At 52.5% G+C, this 22457-nt stretch overlaps 1 protein-coding gene across 4 annotated transcripts; it reads right to left on the minus strand.

Annotated features, from left to right (window-relative positions):
* Nucleotides 1–1984: 1984 nt before the first annotated feature.
* LOC116879548 (tyrosine-protein kinase ZAP-70) lies at nt 1985–21337 on the minus strand. 4 transcript variants are annotated; one of them, XM_032877893.1, is made up of 14 exons: nt 21186–21336; nt 20892–20965; nt 11368–11803; nt 10532–10692; nt 8311–8449; nt 8141–8222; nt 8016–8062; nt 7762–7810; nt 6518–6710; nt 5771–5977; nt 4171–4363; nt 3940–4080; nt 3731–3843; nt 1985–2472 (listed from the first exon to the last, which is right to left on the minus strand). In XM_032877893.1, exons 3-14 carry the CDS (start codon nt 11767–11769, stop codon nt 2349–2351), a joined length of 1851 nt encoding a protein of 616 aa, XP_032733784.1. In that variant the 5' UTR covers nt 11770–11803; nt 20892–20965; nt 21186–21336; the 3' UTR covers nt 1985–2348. The 4 variants fall into 4 exon arrangements, with proteins under 4 accessions (XP_032733784.1, XP_032733785.1, XP_032733786.1 ...); XM_032877894.1 differs by having other exon boundaries at nt 21089–21336; XM_032877895.1 differs by lacking the exon at nt 3731–3843 and having other exon boundaries at nt 3920–4080; nt 21186–21337.
* Nucleotides 21338–22457: the final 1120 nt, after the last annotated feature.

Raw genomic sequence — 22457 nt, forward strand, 5'->3', positions numbered from 1 at the left:
CTACAGGAAGCCCAGCAGACTGACCCCTTCTCAACTAACTCAAGAGTCCCCTCTGCCCCCAGAACCCTGTGGGCTTCCACCATCACAGCTGCAGTTACCCTGGGTCTGTGCTCCCCATGACACACATTTCCAGAATAGGCAGATTGCGGCATTACATCGGAGGAGTGAAATCTCTTTTTGGAGAAAGAGGTGAGTTCTATGTAGTTTTGGGACCTTGAGGAGTGAGGTAGAGATCCAGTTCGGGTCAGCATTCGAAAGAACGTTCTAAGAATTCTACCTCACTAACCCACCTAAGCTAGGACCAGATTTGAGGAACTGAGCGACCTTGTCTTGGAGAACGGCGGCACCTTGTGGTAACTATGTGGAATAGCACCATCCCTCATTGGTTCGCTCAACATTTATTGCCAGCACATGTAGAGTTCTCTGTGCAAGCGACACTCGGGGGGATGACTTTTAATACCACCTTCCTATAAAATAAAGTTATTTTCAGCAACAATAAAAGAAACGCAGACAGTGAAAATGTACTTCCATTCTTAGAGAAAATTCTATGAAATAATGTAAATGTCCAGTCATTAACAAGCGAATTGTAATAAAACAGAAATATCAACAAACGCTACAATTCAGGAAGCCACAAAATCTCGCCATTTGTGTGATATTTTTTTCTTGATTTGTTCGTTAGTTTTCAAACAATTTAAAAACAATGCTTGCATCTTTTTTGTTTTACCTTTACAATCAGTGTTTGTCTATTTTGAATCTAAATGCAAGAAGATATCATCTCCCAGGACTTGGAGACGCTCAGACAATTCCAAACCATTACAAATTCACTCTCCAAACAAATGCACATAGCCGAGAGTCTTGGTGTATCTGGAGTTGAGGGTACAACTGGGGGTTCTCTGGATTAATTTTCATATAGAGTACAAAGCGCATTCAAGAGTATGCTAATATGAGGCTTACATATAAATTATTAAAACTCAACAGTAAATGGTGAAATCAGAGTAAGCTGAGTCTGTACCTAATAATCCCAATGTCAAATTCCCAGCTCTGGAGTCTTTTCACTGGCTTCACCCACTTGGGCCTCACGCTCCCACTCCCCGCAACAGATAAAGCCCCCGTCCTTCCACCATAGTTCCACAAAACAGCCAGGGGATTTCTAAACCTCCACCAACAAAAAGAAAAAAAACTTGCCCTCCCAGAAGCTGCAGGAAATCTCTTTGCCTTTCCCTGGCTTGGAGCGGGCTTCACAGCTGCCCTTGGACCAACGGCTCTCGGGAGCCACGCCAGGAGAGTAAGACCAGATGGGTCTTATCGCAGGTGGGGCCAATCACAGCTAAGGAAAGGGGAGCAAGGTCAGAAAAGAAACGCAGGAGCCTGGCTCCATTTTACTCGCCTTTGAGTTCTGCGCTCCAACATCCAATTTTCCATGTTGGGGGGTGCTTGGTTTGGCAGCACATATACCAATTTTGCACATGGGGAAACTGAGGCAGCAAGAGCCTGGGGACAGGACATCTCTGTGGGACTGAACCAGTACTTAGGACACCAGGTAAGGAAGATCCCAGCCATGACTGCCTGTGTCCAGGGAAGAAGGTGGGGCAGCTGAATAGGGTGCTGGGTGATAGAATCACCTGAAGACACTTTAAAATGCACCGATGCTGGGGCGTGGGGTGGGAGGAGGCATTGACGATGGTTAAAACTGCTTCAGGTGATAAGACGCAACCAGCGTGGAAAGCACCCACTTCATTCAATCTGCAAAGACAGGGAAGCGGAGGCCCAGCGCTGCACCTGCCCCAGTTCCCCACTCTGCCATAGCTCCTCAGTCCTACAAAGATGTCCTGGGGCAGAGAAGTGGGAAGACCAGACCCTGGGGACCACATCCGGGCCCATCCAAGAAAAGCCATTTTCAGGCACTTCTCACTGACCCCATTCCAATGACCCAGACCCTTTCCTGGTCCCCTCTCCCTCACCCCAGAAAAGATGAGGGACTCCAACAAGAGAGAAGCTGAGTTTATTACAATGATTGAGGGCTTGTCACCTGAGTTTCCAGAGTCTTCCCCTTCAGGGCCCAGATGAAGGAGGGCCCTTATGGTAAGCAGTGCACCCTCAGCTCGGGGCTGCCCAGTAGACAGCTGCCCAGGCGTAAGTTACACAATCCCACCCTGCCAGGGCCTTCCCTCCTCCCTCCAGCCAGAGAGAACAGGCGACCAGGTGGGGACCACTGGATCCGTATGAACCTGAGGCCTCCGCTGCCTGCCTTACCACAGCCCAGCTGGTTTGAGGAAACGAGCTGAGCTGACCTCGGATGGAGCTGAAGCTGGGGCATCGCATCTTGCAGGCCCCGGGCAGGCTGCAGCTCAAACAGAAGCAGCCTCCGGCCCCTTTCCACACCCTGGGGGGCCTTCAGCCTTGCTTGCCAAGCTGTAATAGTAGGTGCGCATGCGCTGCTCCACGGCCTGGAAGTCCGGGCGGTCCTCCCACCTGTGGGGGGTTGGGTAGACCCAGGCCACTGACCACATCCCCACAACCCAACTTCAGCTGGAGGGGAGACACACAGGGGGCTCAGAAAATCAGTGGGGTTGTCAGGGTGGTGGAGTTTGGGGTAATGGAGAGGTGTCTTGAGTACGAGAGGACTAGAATTCGGGTGTTGCCCTCCCACGTAATGAAAAGCTGCCGACATACAGGATGTTGGGGGAACCATCTGTTGAGTGTTAACTGGTGAAGACTTGCATTCGTTGAGTGTTGGGGTAACAACCGTCAACCAAGGGGTGCTGGGATATTGAATGCTGAAGTACTGCTCATGTGCCAAGGGCCAGTGTAATTGGTGCAAGGTGTGGGCTTATACGGGTGCAAGGACGCTGCCCCTAATCTAGCAGAACACTGGAGCACTGACAGTGGGTTCAGCTAGTGGGGAGTCAGGCTACTAAAGATGCTAGCCTTAAACAGTATTGGGGTGCTGGTGTACTGAGTACTTCCCAATGGGGGCCAGGTTAACACATGTTGGATGGACTGATCATTTATTATTTACCATAAAAAGGGTGTCTATTTAATTGGGTGACTTTGGTTGTCAATGTCATAGGTGTTGGCCAGTGGAATAATGGATTTTGGGGTAGGAAAGGTATCAAATGTTAGAATATCCATGCATTGCATGGCTCAATGTAGGACAATAGGTTTTTTGGGTGCATGTTGCCTATTTTCTGATGGGAAGTTGAAATGCTGATGATTTTACAAGTTAGGGTGCTCAAGTGTTGAGTTTGAACACCAGGCAGGGGTGGAGGTTTTGAATGTATTGAGTGTTTGGGTGCTGTAGTGTTGGCCTGCAAGGGTAAAGAGGTGTTGAATGTTGGATGGTGGGGGGCTGAGGAATTAGACTGGAGTATTATTATCCCATGCCCTGACCACCAGTACCATATTTGGGGTAACAGAGTACTAACTTTTTTGAGTATTGTAGGATCAATGTGTTGAGTGTTGGCTGGTGGGGGACTGAGGTTTTAGATGCTGGAGCACTAGGTGTCTACAGGAGGCAGGGTGTTGTGGTGTCGGTCCATCCCAGCATTCTAGAATTAGTGTGTTGAGGCACTGAGTATAGATGCAGAAAATAAAGGTAGCAAGTGTTGGAAAGGCTGTGAACTGGGTGAGTCTTGGTGGGATGAGTTTGGGATTATTGGGCATCACGACCTCCGACTCCAGGCCCAGGTGTCAGTCCAGCCAGGTACCCTTCCCTCACACTGGCACTCACTTGTAGATCCAGCAGTCACTCATGAGCGTGTACATTTCAGGCGGACATTCTGCCGGGCACTCCATCCGCTTGCCCTGCTCGATGAAGTTTATGACCTCGGGGCCTTTCATCTTCTGCTTGAGCCAGAGTCAAGTGTAATGTAAGTAATGAGGGCCACCTCGCCCTCACCCCCCCTTCCTACCCACCCACCTGCCTCTGCCCACGCCTGCCTTGTAGGGCTTCTGGCCATAGGAGAAGGCTTCCCACATAGTGACCCCATAGCTCCAGACGTCACTTCGGCTGGAGAACTTGCGGAAGTTGAAGCACTCGGGTGCATACCACTTGAGCGGCCACTTCCCTGCTGAGCGGGCCTGAGAACAGGGAGATGCTGCCAGGGCAGGGCTTGGGGACCCTCCACCCACCAACCTCATCCACTGGGCGCCAAAGGGCTGGGAGCTCACAGTGTAGTAGCTGTCGTCAGCACCCAGCGCCTTGGAGAGACCGAAGTCGCTGATCTTGGCGTAGTGCCGGTTAACCAGCAGGACATTGCGGGCCGCCAGGTCACGGTGCACGAAGTTTTTCTCCTCCAGGTATTTCATCCCCATAGACACCTGGTGCAGCAGCTCGGCCACATTGCTGATGGGGATGTCCTCCCTGAGGTACAGGGGAGTCAGGGTCAGCTGGAGGGGACAACCCAGGTTCCCAAGGTGGTAAAGCCCACTTCTCTGCTGAGCATGTGTTCAGTAGGTGCTTGGTGGACATCTGCTGTGTGCCAGGCACAGGGCTGGGGGTACCATGGGGAGGTGAACAAAAAAGGCAAAACCCTCTGTCCTCCTCTAGTCTCAAGGCTTTACATTTCTCCCACATACTATGATCCCCAAATTTACACATTGACCTGCATCCTCTACATGCCCTCAGGGGTCTTGTGGGCATCTCAGAAATCATACAAAGCTAAGCTCCTGACTTACACACAAAGCCAGCTGTCCCCACTGCCCCCTTCTTCTCCAGCAGCTACATCCTTTCATTTACTTGGGCCAGAAGCACTAGCCTTGCCATCAGCTCCTCTGTCTCACACCCAGCTTCCAACCTGTCAGCACTCCCTGGCAGCTCTGCCTTCAGAATCCCTCCAGAATCCTACTTCTTTCCACCTCTGCTTCTGCCACCATGGCCCAGCCATCATCGTCATTAGCCTGGACCAGAAGTTAGCCTGGACCAGAACAGTCACCTCTGCCTTCACCCCCCATGGTTTGTCCCCCCATGGAAGTCAGGTCCGGCCACTCCTCCGCTCAGATCCTCCCAGGGCTCCCACCTCACCTCAAGTAAAAAGTCCAGGTCTTCCCGTGGCCCACAAGGCCCTGCAAGGCCCCCATCACCTCCCTACCCACATCAGCTCCTCCTCTCCTCTTCATGCACTCTGCTGCAGGCACAGAGCCTTCCTCGCTGTTCCTCCATGACCCCTGGCCCAAGCATACCTCAGGGCCTTTGCACTGGCTGTGCCCTCTACTGGAACCACTCTTCCCCACAGCTCCCTTGGCTGCCTCCTTCAGTTTACACAAACCTCACCTTCTCACCTTTCATCTCCCACCCTGACACTCCCAATCGTCTTTTTCATAGTACTTATTTTCCAACGTACTCCCCTGTGGTATTATAATTCTTTTTGAAAACCTCTCTTCCCCAACCGGAACACAGGACAGAGATCTTTGTCTCTTCTGTTTACCAGTAAATCCCAAGGGCTGGGGACAGTCCCGATTACAGAGGAGTTGCCCAGTAGACACCTGTGGAATAACTGAGCATGTGAGAGAGGTCACACCACAAATACATATGCACCAGCAGGAACAGGAGGTGATGGGCCCATGCCGCAGTGAGTGTAAAAGATCGTGTCTATGTGGGTGAGAGCTGGAGGCATGAGAACACATTGGTGTTAACAGCTCTGCCTTGTGGGTATGAGTTGGGGGGGGGGGGCAGGGGGCAGGAGTCACGTGAGACAAGTGTGTGCTCATGGCTGGATGAGCCTGCGAGAGTCCCACCAGCTCCAGAGGCCCAGCCCACCCCAGGGCTCACTTCTTCCCAAGCAGGAACTTGTGCAGGGGCCCGCCACCCGCCATCTCCATGACCAGCATGAGGGCCTCGGCCTGGCAGACGCCGATGAGCCGCACGATGTAGGGGTTGTCCAGCTGGTGCATGATCTGTGCCTCGCGCATCATCTCATCCTTGTCTGTCTTCTCCGTGCTGTGCTTCAGCACCTTGATGGCCACGTCAATCTGCTTCCTGCCGTGACGGGCACTGGAGTCAGCCCGGGCCCTGCTCAGCCCCTTCTGCCCACCCGACCGGCCTCTCTCTTCTCCAGACACATGTGGTGGGTACTATGGTTTGCCACCTGGCTCTCACTTCAGGGCCCAGGCACGCACTTCCTCAGCTGCCAGGACGTCGGCTAGTGATGGCTCACTGCCAAGTTCCTCATGGAGAACGACCCCTCACTGAACAAAACACCTCAACATTATACCCTCCCCAGGGGCTGCCCGTATCCGGGGGGCAGTCGATGGAAGGCATGGGCAGGCGTCTGTTGCAACTGCAGCTTGGAGCCCCACACTCCGCCCCATCCCCAGCCTGTGTCTCCCGCACTCTCAGGTGCTGTCCCCGAGCCCTCCCAGGTACTCCCCTAGCGGTCTCCTGGCCCAGGGCCCAATTCCCAGGCAAACCGATGTTGCCTCCTGGCTCTATCCCCTAAGTTGGGGGGGCCCCACTCCCATCGTCTGCCCTACCCGCCCCCTGACAGTGCTTCCCCAAACCACAGCAGGGTGGCCATACTTGCGCATGCGGTAGACACCCTGGCGTACTGAGCCAAAGTTGCCACAGCCAAGTTCTATGTCAGCCATGAGGAGGTTGTCCCGCTTCAGGAAGAGCTTCTTGTCCTTGAGCTCCTCAGGGTCACTGTATGGGCTCTCATACACACTCGTGTCCATGGGCATTGACTGTGCTTTCTCTGAGGACACTAGGCGTGCTGGGCACACACACACACACACACACACACACACACACAAGCATGCACTCCCAAGTCAGGATGAGGGCGTGGGAATGGGGGGGGTGGGGCACGGCAGTCTTGGCACCCACAAGGCACAGTCCCCATCCAGAACACGCCCAGGTACACAGGTACATGCGTGTGTTCATATGTACATGTGCACTCGCGTGTGCTCCTGGTCCCGTCTATGGGTGAGCTGGGAAGCCACGTCCAAGTGGACTCTAAAGGCAGAGTCTATGCGTCTATGTCCACGTGTAACCACATGTGCCCCTGTGTGCTCACACAGACGCTCCCACGGGTACTTTCACCCATGTGTCTGTGTATGATGGGGCCCAAGGACCTGTTTGCACGAGTGACTGTTAGCAAGCCAGCTAGAGTACACACATCTGTGTGTGTGTGTTCCCCGGCATGTCCCTGCCAGCCCAGGTCTGGGGATGCACCAACAGCCACGTTTACCAGGGCTCCAGGATGAGCCTCTGCGTGCACAGGTAACCAGGTATATTCCCTGCACACACACAGGGACAGGTTTACTTCTACACGTCAAATGAGCATCTGCAGCAAGGCATTTCAGGAACACAGGCTCGAAAGCCCGCCTGCCCAGGCTCAGTCCTGGCTCCACTACTTCCTAGCTGCAAGACCTCCTTCAGTTCCCTGCCCTCCTTTCTCATATGTAAAATGAGAATAATTGCCATGACTACATCATCTGGCCCGTCAGAGACATTCCAGAAGAACAGACACACATGAGTGTGAAGCGTGACTGGCACATAGTAGGTGCTGGACAAATGTGTATCTGTGACCCAGATGTCCTCCCCTACATGTCCATGTGCACCCCACACACACTCATGCAGGCAGGCATGATGGACGCGCGGCCATGTGGACGTCTACATGCACAATATATGCATGGGGCAAACCAAGGCCAGCTGCTACAAGTCAGGCCTGGCCCATATCCCTCCCCTGCCACAGCCCAGAGCCCAGATCTTGACCATGGCCTGGCATGAACCCCACACGCACCCCTCCACCTCCGTCAGCTCACCTGGTTCCGGGGTGTACCCATCTGAGCTGGTGTCAATCCGTCTGTGAGCCTAAAGGTCATGAGGTCAGCAAGGGTCCACATGACCCTGAGCTGGGGGCACCTAGCCCCTGAGACCCATATGCTCTGCAGACTCCCAGGAGCAGTGCTGGGGGTATCCCACACTCCATCCCAGTCTTACCTTGGAAACAGGACCCATCGCCCACCCACCCAGCTCCAACCCTCAGGACCCAACCCTGAGATGCCAGCCAACTCACGTGAGTGAACGTGGATGGGTGGGCTGGGAGTGTGGGAGCAGCAGCCTCTGGGGGAGCAGAAGGGACAGTGAGGGGTGGGGCACAGGGTCTCCCACTCACCCCCTGCCCCCCACCACCCCCCTCACCTGCGCTGGCACTGGTGTTGGGGCAGGCGTCCTTCAGACAGTAGATGAGCCCATCTGCCTTCAGCTTCAGGTACTCCACCAGCTGTGGGGGGTGGGGTCAGGGCCAGGGCTCCTCTCTTCACCAGCACCCTACGCAACCCCCACAAACACAAGGCAGATGGGCAGCTTACCTGCCAGAGTGTGTCAAACTTGGTCCCCTCAGGAATACAGTATTTGCCCGCCTTGTCCTGGCTGATGAGGTAGTGGTACACAGTTTTCCCATAGATCAGGGACAGTGCATAAGTGCCCTGCTCCTTCCGGGGCCTCAACCTGGCAGGGGGAAGGAGGAGATATCACCCCTATAATCACCTGGGCCTCTCCTGTGGTGACCCCCTGCTGGGTCCCAGTTTACACACACACACACACATGCCCACAGGTTCTACTCCTGATAGTCTCATGGGGAAGTGGCAGGGACTAGGGCCTCTGAGGTCAGGCTGGTGGAGTGGGGTGGGAGAGGGGAATGAGAGGAGATGGCAGTGTCTACAGGGAGACACAGTTGTCCGAGAGCCAACATGTGACCATCCACAGGGGAATATTGGCCCTCTCACAGTGGACACTCAGCCCCAAATAGCCTGATACTCAGCCACCCACAGCTGAACCCTTGGCCGTCTAGGGGAGAACACTGAGCCACCCTCAAGCAGACACCTGGTCCTCCATGGCTGAATATGTGGCCTTCCACAGGGGACACTCAGCCACCCACAGGGGCTACTTGGTCATCCACGAAGGGATATTTGGCCATCTATGGTGGACACACAGCCACTTAAAATATTCTCTTGGGAAGGGCGCCTGGGTGCCTCAGTGGGTTAAGCCTCTGCCTTCAGCTCAAGTCATGATCCCAGGGTCCTGGAATGAAGTCCCACATCCTTGCTCCTTGCTCAGTGGGGAACCGGCTTCTCCCTCTGCCTGCTGCTCCCCCTGCTTGTGCTCTCTCACTCACACACAAATAAATAAATAAAATCTTTAAAAAGAGAGAAAGAGGTTCAGCTTCCATAAAATTCCCACAGGGGTCTGTGATCCAGAAGAGGTTAGGAAATACTTAAAAATATCATAGACCCTTTGCAGGGGTCCGGTTTCTTTTCAAATTCAACCAGTACCACAAATTCTGAGATAATTCAGAAAGCTTTGGTAGCAAAAAGCATGAGGTACAATTCCAACCACTCTTCAGCAGCTCTAAACTGTGGTCAAGATTGGTCTTAATTCTTAATTAATTGGTCTTAATTCCAGGCCTGGGTGGCATGCGTCTTTCTATCACCCCCTACACCCTCATCTCAGAACTGGACCTGTTCTGGCTTGTGACAAGCATCAGGATCCCACAGGGGTATTTCCCCACTGTCCCAATGCAAGTTTCTATGCCTATAGCTTTGACCTTTAGACCCCTATCTCCATACTGAGAAAGCAGTTCTTGACTACAGGAACCAAAAGAAGATTCTACAACAGCCTCTGTCTAAAGCATGCCTTGCCTAGTTTTCCAGTGGTCTGGCTCAAAGTAGCGGTTTATGGCCTCTTGACATTGCTCAGTGTGAGTCACTGTCCCTGATAATATTAGTGCTCCAACTGCTTTGGAACCTCAGTGTCAGCTGAGGTTGGAAGGTTCTTTCATCTTCTGGACCTGCCATGCTGTACCCAATCCTAGCTCCCTCAGCCTCAGTCTCAGCCTCCTGTGGCTCATGCTGGCCCTCCCTTCCTCTGTGACTTCAAGCTTGACATCCAAGGCACCCACAGCTGGTCAAAGCGATTGGCCCTGGCTCTCCTGACATTCCTCTTACCTCAGTCGCCCAGTTAACTGTCATACACTCTACAGAAAGTTTGCAAAATTTTCCTTGGGGCATGGAATCTTCCATGGAAGCTTAAGACATGAAAGAGCTCAACGTTGAGGTAGGAAGAGGACAGCAACTGGTAAGTAGCAGAGTCTGGATTCCCACCCATGCTCTATTTTCATTGATTTATCATTTTTGTCTTCCCACTCCACAAGGACAGGGATTTGTGTCTGTTTCATTCTCTGCCATGGCCTCAGTGCCTGAAATAGTACGTGGCACATAGTAGATGTTGAGTAAATATTGTTTGAATGGAGGAGAGGAAATTGAAGCAGGCAGAAGTTCAGCTTCTCGCCCAGTATCCCCAGCTGGGAAGTAGCAGAGCCTGAATTTCCACCCAGGCAGCCCAGCTCTGGAGTCCCAGATCTGCAGATCCCTTCCCATATAATGTCCATGTGCACACTCAGAAACACACTACCGCCTTGCTCATGTTAGCACAGGCCCATCTGCACGCTGAGGTCTGCCCCAGCCTCCAGGATTTCCGCCAACAAGCCCCAGCTTCACCACCCCAAACCCCCAAGCCTCAAGCCCCACATACAGAAACTTGCCGTCCGTCTGCGAGCCGGAATAGAGTTTGCGCTCTGCCTCCTCGCGGGTCAGGCTGCTGTGGTACCAGGGCATCCGCTCGTGAGCTGTTGTGGCAATGAGCTTCTCCACCTGGGGAGCCTGGCTGATGATGGCCTGTTCCAGGGCCTCGCCCTAAGGAAGGGAGGATGGAGGAGACTTGTAACTGTCACCATGTGTCACCAAGGGGCCAAGTGCACAGCCACAGGAAGGTTCTTTCATCTTCTGGACCTTCCTAATTGCCTCCGTTCCCATGAGACCCTTCACCCTAGGAGGACCTAAGGTGAGTCCTTCGAGCTGTTGAGGACAGCTTCCCCCCTCCAATCCCCAACTCCAGGGTACCTCTCCAATCCCCCACCCATCCAGGACACGTCCCAGGCCCCTCCTTACAGGCAGCCCCAAGCTCATCTCCAGCTTGACGATCTGACACTGGTTGTCGTGTATTGCAGGCTGTCAAAGACCACCACCCACCACCCCCGCTGGCAGCGCCCCCAGGATCCTCTCGGGCCCGGCACCCAGGCCCGGCCCAGCGCCACCTCCACAAGCTGGTCTGGCAAGGACGTGCACCAAGGCACCGCTCAAGCCCCTCCCTCTGAAGCCTCCTCCGGGGTCCCGTCCCCACCCACCCCTCCAGCTTCCAAATCTGGCGTGGCAAAGCAAAGCACAGGCGAAGACGACAGCTCTCCACAGTACCCGCCCCCCGCCCCCGCCCGCCAACAAGGCTGGGCAGGCTCTTGAGACCAGCTCTACCCCGGCCAGCTCTCCCCAGGCCCACCTCCTGGCCCCGCCCCCGAGGGCCCGCGCTCCCACCTCCAGCTTCCACGTCTGGCGCACATAGTCGCGCACCATGGCGTCGCGCAGGCAGTCGAAGACGCCGGGCTGCGGCTCGAGGCCCGACGGCCGGTTGCACGGCTTGCGCAGGTTGCAGGGCAGCCCGTCGGGGTCGCGCGAGTAGAACTCGCACAGCTCCGCGGGGCCACAGTGCGCCTTACCGCCGGCGATGGCGTAAGTGCCGTTGAGCTGGCGCTCAATGGGGAAGTGGTGGAAGCGCACGTCGTGCACGAGCGACAACACATAGCCTCCCAGCGAGCGCAGGCACTGGCGCAGCAGGAAGAGCCCGTCGGCCATGCCCGCCAGCTTCAGGTGCTCCTCGGCCTCGGCGCGCGAGATGCTGCCGTAGAAGAAGGGCAGGTGCGCCGCGGGGTCCGGCATCGCCGCGGCCGCTGTGCCTCGCCAGGCCCTGCGCGTACAGAGGGAGATAGAGGGCACGTCAGGGTCTGGGCTTGCCTTCTTCAACAGCGCGCGTTGGGCCCAGAGATAGTGGGAGAGAGGCCGCTTGGAGGGGCGTCCGCGCCAGTCGTGCAGACTCTGCTTTATGCCAGAATCAACTTGGAGAGGAGTCCCAGCCTGCTGAGCTCAGCCCGGAGAGTCCCCAACCCTCCCCTGACTTTTCAGACTTTGTGCGGAGCGCCCAGACAGCCCCACCGGCCCCCCACACCAGCACCTGGAACCATTCATTCATTTCCCAAACACATGTTGAATTACTGTGTTTCAGGTGGGTGTTGGAGATAAGAGTGAATAAGATAGGATCCTGCCCTCCTGAAGACAACAGTCTGAGGGACGTGGGGGATACAGTAAACAAGAGGCAGAAATAATTACAGACTGAGGTCCGTGTTGTAAAGGAAATAAATGAGTGATACTACGAGAAAAGGCCACCGTCGCTGGGATGGTCACCTTCTCTGAGAAGGTAGCATCGGAACTGAGATCTGAAGGATGAGGAGGGGCTAGCTTTTCAAAAGTCATGGAAGAGAGCACATCACGCAGAGGGACAGCAAGTACAAAGGTTCTGAAGCTAGAATCAGCTTTGTTCTTCAAAAGAACCTTACTCTATTGACCTTCCCAAGAAGTCCCCTGGCCTTAGAAATTCCCCTTTGCCCTGCCCCCTTCTGCCTTCATGGACAGATTTCTAGAAAGCATAAACTAATCTGAATATCCATCAATAAGAGATTGGTTAAATACATTAGGGTTTAATTCCAGTGTGAACTTTGATACAATCACTAAATAAAATGAAATTCATGACTGAAAAGTATGATCCAATGTGGGGAGAAGGAATTAAAGATATTTAGATAAATATCTAGCAAGGCAGATAACCTAAAATTATCTGTTTTTAGCTTTCTGGGGTTATATATAATGACTGATATCTTGATAAGCACTAGGTTATACAGGTGTCTGAATTTCTCAGAATGTACTAAAATTTGTTCATTGCAGTGTATTTGGACCCTTAAGGTAAAAAAAAAGAAGAAGAACCATAAAAATTGAATGCTGTTAACAATCTGTATGCAGAAATATTTAGTCTGGTGGATACTGATGATTGTAATTTACTTCAAAAAGCACCCAAAAAATAACATTAACTGATGGATGGACAGATAGGTAGACAGAAACAGTCAAGTCTTATAATTCAGGGTAATTCTATAAAGTTATTGCAAACACAAAATTAGCAAAACTAAATGATTGCTGCTAGAGGAAATCCAACATTAGGTGTCTAAAGTCCCTGCTCACAACATTTTCATCAACTGATCAGTACATAGCCCTGTTTCTGCTTAAAGACACTTTTTGATATGTATTGTTGATTCATTAACATTGAACGCTCAGCCAACAGCAGTACAACTATAAGATTATCTAACACATACTTTTCCTGGAAGGCACATCACAGCCTTCTTGCACTTAGGAACACAAGACTGCACATCAGCACTAGACTGCCATTTAAACAGTGAAATCGCCAACAAAACGCACAATAATGTGGCACCAAATAGAGGACACTTGTTTCCAGCACGGGAATTAAAACAAAAAGCAGAGGAGTATCCCGTTGTTTGACCTCAATGGGAATGTGCACATCAGTTAACTCAAATTTCTTGCTTCTCTGTGTGTGTTCATGGATGACTATGAAATGCCTCAAGTGTCTGGGGGTTACAAGTAAATATTTGTGTGTAGGCTAAATAAAGAATCTGCTAATAATATAATCAACTGTATGTGATAAAGTAAATATAACAATATTAATTGTTGACTCTATGGGGTGGCTAATGGGTATACAACTACTTCTACCCATTTTGCTGTATATTTGTCAGTTTTTATGTAATACTGAAAAAACTTATCTCCCCATACAACTTCTAGACATTTCTCTAAGGTGGGCCCAGCAAGACCACCCAGGCACAGGTTGTGTTGAGGGGAGGACCCTTGAGTGCCTTTCTTAATTAAGCAAATATAAGCAGGGGGTGCAAAGAAGGGTTTTGTGGCTTGAAAAAGGCTGCCTTTCCTTCCGGGTGTCCAGGGACAGGCAATAACAAGCACAGGGACTGAGAGAAAGATACTGGAATGGGAATCAGGTGATGTCTGGGTTGGGGTAGCCAGAGGAGGAGCAAGAATCTGTATTCTAACCTGATGGCTCCTGACACTGGGATTGGGAAGGCCAGGCTGAAGGGAGTTCCTGGATGTCCCAACAGTTACAGGCAAGTGGTTAATCAGGGACCACATTTGTGTCCCCACCTGGAGATTCAGATCGCCAATTCCATCAGAGCACTGAAGAGTCAAAAAGTTTCCTAGGTAGTTACCCTAGAGAAATGGAAACTTGCATTCACAGAAAAACCTACACAGGAAATGTTTATAGCCACTCTGTTCACAACGGTCAGATTTTGGAAACAAATGTTATCTCCACAGATGAATAGATAAACTGTGGTACATCCCAACCATGACCATGGGATACCACTCAGCATTAAAATGGGAGGAAATGCTAAGACCCACAACACATGGATGAATCTTAAAGGCATCATGCTGAGTGAAAGACGCCAAACTCAAAAGGACACAAACTGTATAATTCCACTGAAAATTGTATCAGTGGAGAACAATGCATCAGTGGTTGCCAAAGGCTGGGGGCCAGGGGAAAGGATTGACTAGAAGGGGCATGAAGGGATTTGGGAGAATAAGCAATATTTTGATGGAGATGGTAGTTGCTCAGCTATAGGCATGTGTCAAAGCTCGCAGTTTTCACTAAAATGGGTGAATTTTACTGTATGTAAATTATACCATAATTTTTTTTAACTAAAGAAACTGGATCGGGGTCCCTGGGTGGCTCAGTGCGTTGGGGCCTCTGCCTTTGGCTCGGGTCATGATCCCAGGGTCCTGGGATCAAGCCCCGAATCGGGCTCCCTGCTCAGCAGGGAGCCTGCTTCCTCCTCTCTCTCTCTCTCTGCCTGCCTCTCTGCCTACTTGTGATCTCTGTCAAGTGAATAAATAAAATATTTTTTTAAAAAAAAAGAAAGAAACTGGAAAGTATAGACAAACCAGACACTAAAAATAATTTATATAGGAAAGAAAGTGCTGTTTATGCTCCTGCTCTACTTTCTTGACTTCCACCCCCTCACCAGCCTCACAGTCTGCTCTCCACCCCCACCAGGATGCTTTCCAGGCTAGAGAGGAAGCACTGGTATCTCCACCTGGTGGGCACAAAGCAAGAACCTAATGCCCTTCTCAATGCTGGGTTCCTTGAGTGATGGACATTGGGGACCCCTCCCTCCTGCTTGAGTCTCTTGGCTCTTCCCAGTCCTTCACAGGCTGGGAAGAGCCTCCTCCCTCTCTGACAGTTCCTGGTCTGTCTCTTTCCCCAGCCCTGGTCCCCTTACTTGGGACATTCTGTCTGTGGCTATAAACATGCCACCATGCCAACCTGCCTGGTCCAGATCTCTCTCCTGATGTCTGATTGTACTGGCATCACCTCCTTTGATCTCCACCTGCTATGTCTATTAATAAAACCTGAGATCCAGATCTAACTCACATGGTGTTTGTGGTTGGCTAAACCCCACAGTTTGTTTCCCATGAGCTGAGACCCAGGGTCTGCAAGTTGCTTCTCGGCAATTTATCTCTGAGGCCTCCCTTGCTCAAGAACTTACTGTGGCTCCCTCCTGCCCACTTCATTGAATCTAACTAAACTCTTCAACCTTCCCTTTGTTCCAGCTGGGCTGTGCTATTCCCCTTCTTTCAAATGCACTTCCATACTTTTATCCATGCAGTGGCCTCTACTGAGTACACCTTCCCTACTCCTCTCCATCCTCCCACATCCAGCCATCCCTGCCTCACAGACTCGTATCACTGCTCCCTATACACACGACAGAGGACCAGGCAGCAAGATGGGGGCTTGTCCAGGGGCTGTGGGTAGGGGTGGGGGTAGTGAAGCTGGTCTCTGGGGCAGGAAGCTGTGGCAGGAAATTGTCGGCAACACAGTTTGAGAAGCTCCGCCCCACAGTGGCCACAGGTGCAACCTGGGTAGCCAGAGACGGGTTAGTGCAGAAGGGGGGGTGGAGAGAGACTGGCCCTTGGGGCCCGATTCAGGGCCATAAGCCATGACTGACCATCTCAGACCAAAGGCCAAAGCATCCTAGAGGCAGGAGCCTTCCCTGTACATTCTGAGCTTTATCACAGCCTCCCTGTCTCACTGCCAATAGCAACAATGGTAATAACAACACGACACCGCACGGCCCGTGGGTCCGGGGGTTAGCCAGCCCTGTGTATGCTTTTGCCTTCCTGTGCCTTTCTGGGCCGTCCTCACTAGTAAGCCAGGGGCATAAAACCCAGAGTGACTAACTTTCCAGTTCCCAGAGATGCTGGGGAGGCCAGAGGAAGTAAACAGGAGGAAGTAGAAGATAAATTGCCAGGGAGACAAGAGGCTGGACCAGGCATGGACCCTTTACTTTCACAGGAGCTGGGCCTGTGTGCAGCCTCCTGATGGGGCCCTAGATGTGGTTGGGAAGATCACATGTTTCTATCCTGAATCATGACTCCACGGCTTTCCAAGGAGACAGGCCCACAATGACACTTCCCTACCCTATTCCTGCCTGGACTGACCCCATCCAGCCTCCCCATGAACTGTGAGTTCAGAGATCCTAATTTGGCCTTGCCAGAGTTTGTAGCTCCACTGAGAGATAATGGGACAGCAGCCTTGTTTTCACAGCCCAGGCCATGGGAGGAAAAAGAAGAAACCTGTGGTCCTCTGCCAGAAGGATCTCCCTGAAATTCCACCATTCAAGCATCCTCCTTAGGTAAAGGTAGGGTTCAGAGAGACCTGATAGCCCAAACATACTTCAAAGGAAAAAAGGCTCAGGTGGTCAAACACATTTTCAAAAGCTGTGGAAAGCATATTAGCATACTAAAGGCTCTGAGAAGCGCCTGGGTGGCTCAGTCAGTTAAGTGTCCAACTCTTGGTTCCAGCTCAGGTCCTGATCTCAGGGTGATGAGATGGAGCCCTGAGTGGGGGCTCTGTGCACAGCAGGGAGTCTGCTTGAGAGTCTTTCTCTCCCATTCCCTCTGACCCTCACCCCCCACTCCCCTAAAATAAATAAATAAACCTTAAAAAAAAAAAATGCTCAGGGTGCCTGAGTGGCTCAGTCACTTAAGCGTCTGCCTTCAGCTCAGGTCGTGATCTCAAGGCCCTAAGATTAGCCCATGTCAGGCTCCCCGCTCAGTGGGGAGTCTGCTTCTCCCTCTCCCTCCACCCCTTCTGCCCCTGCTCATGCTCTCTCAAATAAATAAATAAAAATCTTACCAAAAAAATTGAATTAAAAGCTCTGAGAAGACCTGCATGGAAGGACCATTTTAACTTTGTCTTATCCCCACTTCTATGTAGCAGAGCCTCAAGGATCTACTATTCCACAAAACATACTCTGAGCATCAAAAGCCCCCATTAGATGTCCACTGTCAGAGCCCAGAGGCTAGACTGAGGCAGTCAGGCTGCAGAGGGGAATGAGCCTATCCAACTGGACTTGGTGGGAGGGGGAGGGAGTTGCACCAGCCAGGCCTAGAGGCTTAGTCCTCAGCCACTGACCCTACCAAAGGCTATGTTGGAATGGGGGCCCAGCCCCTCTCTGCCCATCCCTCCTCTCACTGACCCCCAGACTTCTGCCTGAGACCTGAAATCCCCCCTAAAGCCACACTTCCTGCTCTCTAGTCCAGAATCATCGTGGAGACCCCCTCTGCCCACCAGGAGAGGCAGCACAGGCAATATCAGCCAATAAAATGCCACCTTGCTTATGTTCTAAGTCACAATGACAGCAGCTGGCATTGGGCCAGGGGTGGCGATCGGCTCTTTCATGTCTTCTTCCTGACACCAAGGGATCAGATTTCAACCATAGAGTCAGGAATCCACTGTGCAATAGTGCTGTGGTCCTGGCCAGTGAGTTAAGCTCACCAGACCCCACCTAGAAAACAGTGCAAGCAAAGGTGCCTGGCATAGGGAGATGATGAGGATCCCATGAGCTAAGACTCACCAAGCACCAAACACAGCACCTAGCCTTCCATTGTGTTATCCTTTCCTTCGCTGCTCTCAGCCCTCTAGGAGACTTCCACCTCACTCAGGGGTAAAGCCCAAGTCTTCACAGCAGTCCCCACGTCCTTATGCAAGCTGCCGAATCCCTTCTTTGTCCTCATTCACTCCCTACCAGCCACATGGGCCTCCTTATGTCACTTGTTCAGGTCACTTGATCAAATCAGGCATGGTCCAACCGCAGGGCATTTGCACAGTCTGTTCCCTCTGCCTGGACGCTCTTCCCTCAAAATCCCTCACTTCATTCAAGTCTCTGCTTAACTATCACCACCTCCTCCAAGAGTTCTTTTCTGACCTCCCTCTCTAAAATCACCTCTCCTTCTTCAGTATAGAGATGTTCCTGTCCCAGCTTTATGATTCTTCATCACCAAAAATATGATTTATCCGCCAACTTTTTGACATAAGACCTTTGCTCCCTGCATGAGAGTGGAGATTCTGTCTTGTTCCCTAACCCAGACCACAAGGCACATAGTAGGTGCCCACACCCTTCTCCTGGCTATATGCTTCAGTCCCCTCTGTTATTCCCTCCTCCTGAAAGTATGCCATGATTTCTACCTCTCATGGCTGAGTCGGGCACCTCCTCTCTCAGGGCCTGTCCTCCCCCATCACAGCCCTGATGGCCATGTATGACCCCTGTCTGTTGGCTCCTCTGTCCGTGACCAGGCTGAGCTCCCCCCCCCCCCAGGTAGAGCCTATGGCTGTCTTATTTTCTATGGGAGCCCCTGTTTCCTCCCAATAAGTATGTGTTGAACAAGTAACAACAACAGCAGCCTCTGTGCCAGGGATTTTACCAGGAGCATGGCTCACTTAATCTAAACCTCACCTCAGCTCCCATTAAATGGGAACAGTTAGCCCCATTCCTCAGCTAAAGCGGCTGAAGCTCAGAGAGGTTAATGTCAAGTTCAAAATCCTGCGACCTGCGAGTGGCAGTCCCAGTTTGAACGTAGGTCTCTGACCCAGCAGCCTGCACTCACCACTCTGAAGAATGTCCTTTAGGAGTCGGAATCCCTTGTTCTGAGCTGGATCCCTTGGAGCTCTCACCCCAAGCTGGCAGGTGTCCCTGCACTTCAAGCTTCCTTCAACTGTCAGGGCCCAGAGTACTGTGCCCTTGTGGGGTTGGGGACAGGTCCTTGCATCCAGCAGACTTGCTAAGTGTTCACTCATCCACTGGACAATTCTGTGACAGCAATCCGCCCACCCCAATCTCTGCCGCCTTGGTTTTAAGGGCTGTGTGACCTCAACAGGAGCGTTCCCTTTCTGGGTGTCAGGCTCTGTGACTGTAACATGGAGATGAGGAGAGTTTTAGGGGGTGGGAAAGGTGGGAAAGGTGGGAGGATGAGTTGGGAGGACAGAAGGGCGCTCTCCTGTGTATTGTGCATTGTGTTTCACGTCCTTCCTGGCCTGTATCTACTAGATGACAAGACCCCCTGAGTCCTGATCAAAATGGTCCAGACATTATCAAATGTCCCTGGGGGCAGGGAGGGTAGTGGAGGTGCCAAAATTGGCTACAGTTGAGAACCACAGCCTTAGGGTGCTGTAGATCTACAGGTGACCCCAGAACAACACGGGTTCGAATGGCTCAGGTCCACTACGGTGAATGTCTTTTCTCTTAGAATTTTATGCTATTTTGTGTTGTCTGGATTCCTTTATTGTAAGAATACAGGATATAACACATATAACATACAAAATATGTACTAGACTCTGTTTTCAGAAGGCTTCCGGTCAACAGGAGGCTCTTGGCAGTTACGTATTTGGGGCAAGTCAAAAGTTATATGCAGGTTTTCAACTGCGTGGGGTTTCGGCACCCCCTAAGCCCCCTGTAGCTCAGGGGTCAACTCTGTCCATTCACCTAATCCTCACAAGAGCCCCAGGAGTGAAGGATTTATGGACCCAGGACCTGACATACACAGAGGTGCGGGGACCTGCCTAGGGAACCTGCCTAGGGGCCACACGGCACACATAGTAAGTAGATGGCAGAGCCAAGACTTGAATCAAGGCTGCCTGGCTCCACAGTACACACTGACCATCATCCAGACTGCCTGCCGGCTCCGCGTCCCTGCCAGGGCTGCATGCGGGAGACAGGAGGACAGGCACAAAAAGGAAAAGGAAGTACCACACTGAAGGAGAAAAGCCTTCCAAGGTGGCATCCAAAGATTTTTCATGCCAGGAGTCCCGGGTCCTAAGCTCTCACCACAACTTACTAAGCACCCACTGTGCCACACTCACCACCCTGAGTGAGGCAGGAGTCATGACGCGCGTCTTGAGTTGTTCACCACAGGAACACCTGTTCCCTCCTCCAGAGACTCTCTCCTGCCTGGGACATTTTTCCCAAACTCTTACCCAAGAGTCAAGAGTCAGGCACCAGCAAGGTGCCAGTACTTGCCTCTGCATTTAACAGACGCACAACAAACTGAGGCTCAGAGACAGAAAGCAACCTGCCAAGGACACACAGCAGTTGAGCAAGACTCAGACTGTTTTCTCTTTCACCTCTCCAGGTCCCCCTTGAACTTGACCTCCCTTACAAGTGCTCAAGCGTGTCCTGGGCCCCGTGAAAGGAATCATCTCCATTTGTTTGTTCAAGTTCACAGCCTTGTTAAGCCACCCTCCTATTCACAAAGCTGGTGAGGGTGGGGGCCCGAGCACATGTTTGCTCTCTCTTGAAGATTCTCTGTTTCCTGGAGCTAAGGGTGTCACCCTGATGGGACCCAGCAGGAAGCAGGGGACTGAGCAGGCATCGCTGTGTCCCCCAGACAGGACCACTCAGCTGACCCTCTGGCAGGGAATCTGCTTCACTCAGGGTGGCCGCAAGTGGTGTCTGTTTCCTTTTCCAGCTGGACACCACCCGTTCCAATCTTACGGCCCTTCACGGTCCTTCCCAGTGGCCTCCTACCTCTGTCCCTCACCACCAGACCCAGGCTACCCATGGAAATGGCGGCCAGGTGCTGTTCCATCCAGGATGACTTACCTGGGGTCGTGCAGAAGATAACGAGGCAAATGGGCCACAGGTCTCTGGTCCCCAACGTCAGCAAACAGCTGGTTCTAGGTGAAGAATTGAGACCCAAGAAACTAACTTTGGTATCTCTGCAGCCCAAGCCCACAGCCTGAGGCCCTACAGCTGATCACTCCCTCCCATGCCCAGGCAAAGTGTTAAGTAGGTCATACCCCACGGAGTCTTCGATCTCCGCCAGCTGTCCTGAGTCGCCCGGGGTGTGTCTGTAGTGACAGGACAGGGGCAGAAGGCCGGAGAGCGGCCACTCACCTGGGCACACCAGCTGCCACACAAAGGCCCAAGCTAAGCAGGGACCAGTGCCGGAAGGCCTGGTGTGCTCTCAGCAGCTGGTTTCTCTGAAACTCAACTTATTTCCTTGTTGTGAAGACAGGAAAGGGGGCTGCGTCTGAAGTTTACGCCAAAGTCATGAAGTGCTGCGTTCAAGGAAAATCGAAAGTCACGTGTTCCAGGGAGGGCAGAGAGCATTTCCGGGGCCAAGCAGGGCCTGCTCTGTGCTGGGGGAAACCCAGGCTAGCTGCAGGCGGGGGTGATGCAAAGTGATAATTCCAACAGCATCCCGAAAGCCAGGGAGAAGGAAAGCAGCGACGACGTGAATGGGGGGTGGGGGTGGAGCAATGGGAGGCTGATCCCCAAGGTTCATTGGAAACAGGAGTCCCCCCAGTCAGACTCCCTCCCACGGGACATGGACCCAAGGCCTGCCCAGCCCAACTAAGAGTGATTTATTTATTCCACAGGCAGGTTGAAGCTGGAGAGGGGAAATTTGCTCAGGAGGGCCATACCCCAAAGGTTCAGAGCACCTACTGTGTGCCAGGCACTGGACCAGCAATGACAACCCTGTCCCTGCGCTAACATGGGTCACAGGCTAGAGGCAGTTGAAGCTGATTCAACGGGAGATCAGGGCTGGGATGGTGGCAGCCTGGGCACTATGTGTATTCAGAGGAGCCCCAGTGCATGTGGCGTCGGGAGGACGGGGTGCCAGAGAAGGATTCTGAGATGGATCAGTCATTTCATCACAACACGGTGACAGTGTGTCCCCAGTGCCCACCTGCTCCCAGCCTGCCCCACCTCGGATCTTCCTCACAGGCTGCACCTAGCTTATCCCTACCTCCTGCTCTAGTCACAGCCTCCTCCTCATCCTCTTCTTCTCCTTTCCCTCATACTGGCCTACGCCCATGATGACCAAGGAGACACCCATCACACCCATTTCCTGATGCACAGCCACTGCCCGTGCTTGGTCTTCTCTCCTTCCAGTGCCCCAAAGCCTCAAGGGGCTCTCCCCCACCACTTCCTTGTTCTCTCAAACACATGGGGACATCTTCAGTGGCTCACCCATGCACGTGGCCTCGGGGGTGGTGTGTGGCCATCCTAGACCCACTGTTGAGACCCCAAGAACCTTTCTTCTCTGGGTCCTGTCACCCTGGGTGATGTGGGCTCATCTCCACAACCTGCCTGATGTTTCCTCCATGCTCCACCCCAGGCCTTCTTTCCTGGGGACCTCTCTCCAGTCTCTAGTGTCCCCCA

This window comes from Lontra canadensis, unplaced genomic scaffold (assembly GCF_010015895.1).
Source record: "Lontra canadensis isolate GAN:19392208 unplaced genomic scaffold, GSC_riverotter_1.0 scaffold61, whole genome shotgun sequence".
NCBI classification, from domain to species: Eukaryota; Metazoa; Chordata; class Mammalia; order Carnivora; family Mustelidae; genus Lontra; species Lontra canadensis.

Bases quoted from the DNA above. Each gene is read 5' to 3' on its own strand.
- LOC116879548 (XM_032877893.1), bottom strand. From the start codon at position 11,769: ATGCCGGACCCCGCGGCGCACCTGCCCTTCTTCTACGGCAGCATCTCG. The intron at 6,711-7,761 runs GTGAGCTGACGG...GTGTGTGCCCAG, and splicing joins TGGGTACACCCCGGAACCAG to CACGCCTAGTGTCCTCAGAG. The intron at 4,364-5,770 runs GTGAGCCCTGGG...CCTGTACCTCAG, and splicing joins AAGTTCCTGCTTGGGAAGAA to GGAGGACATCCCCATCAGCA.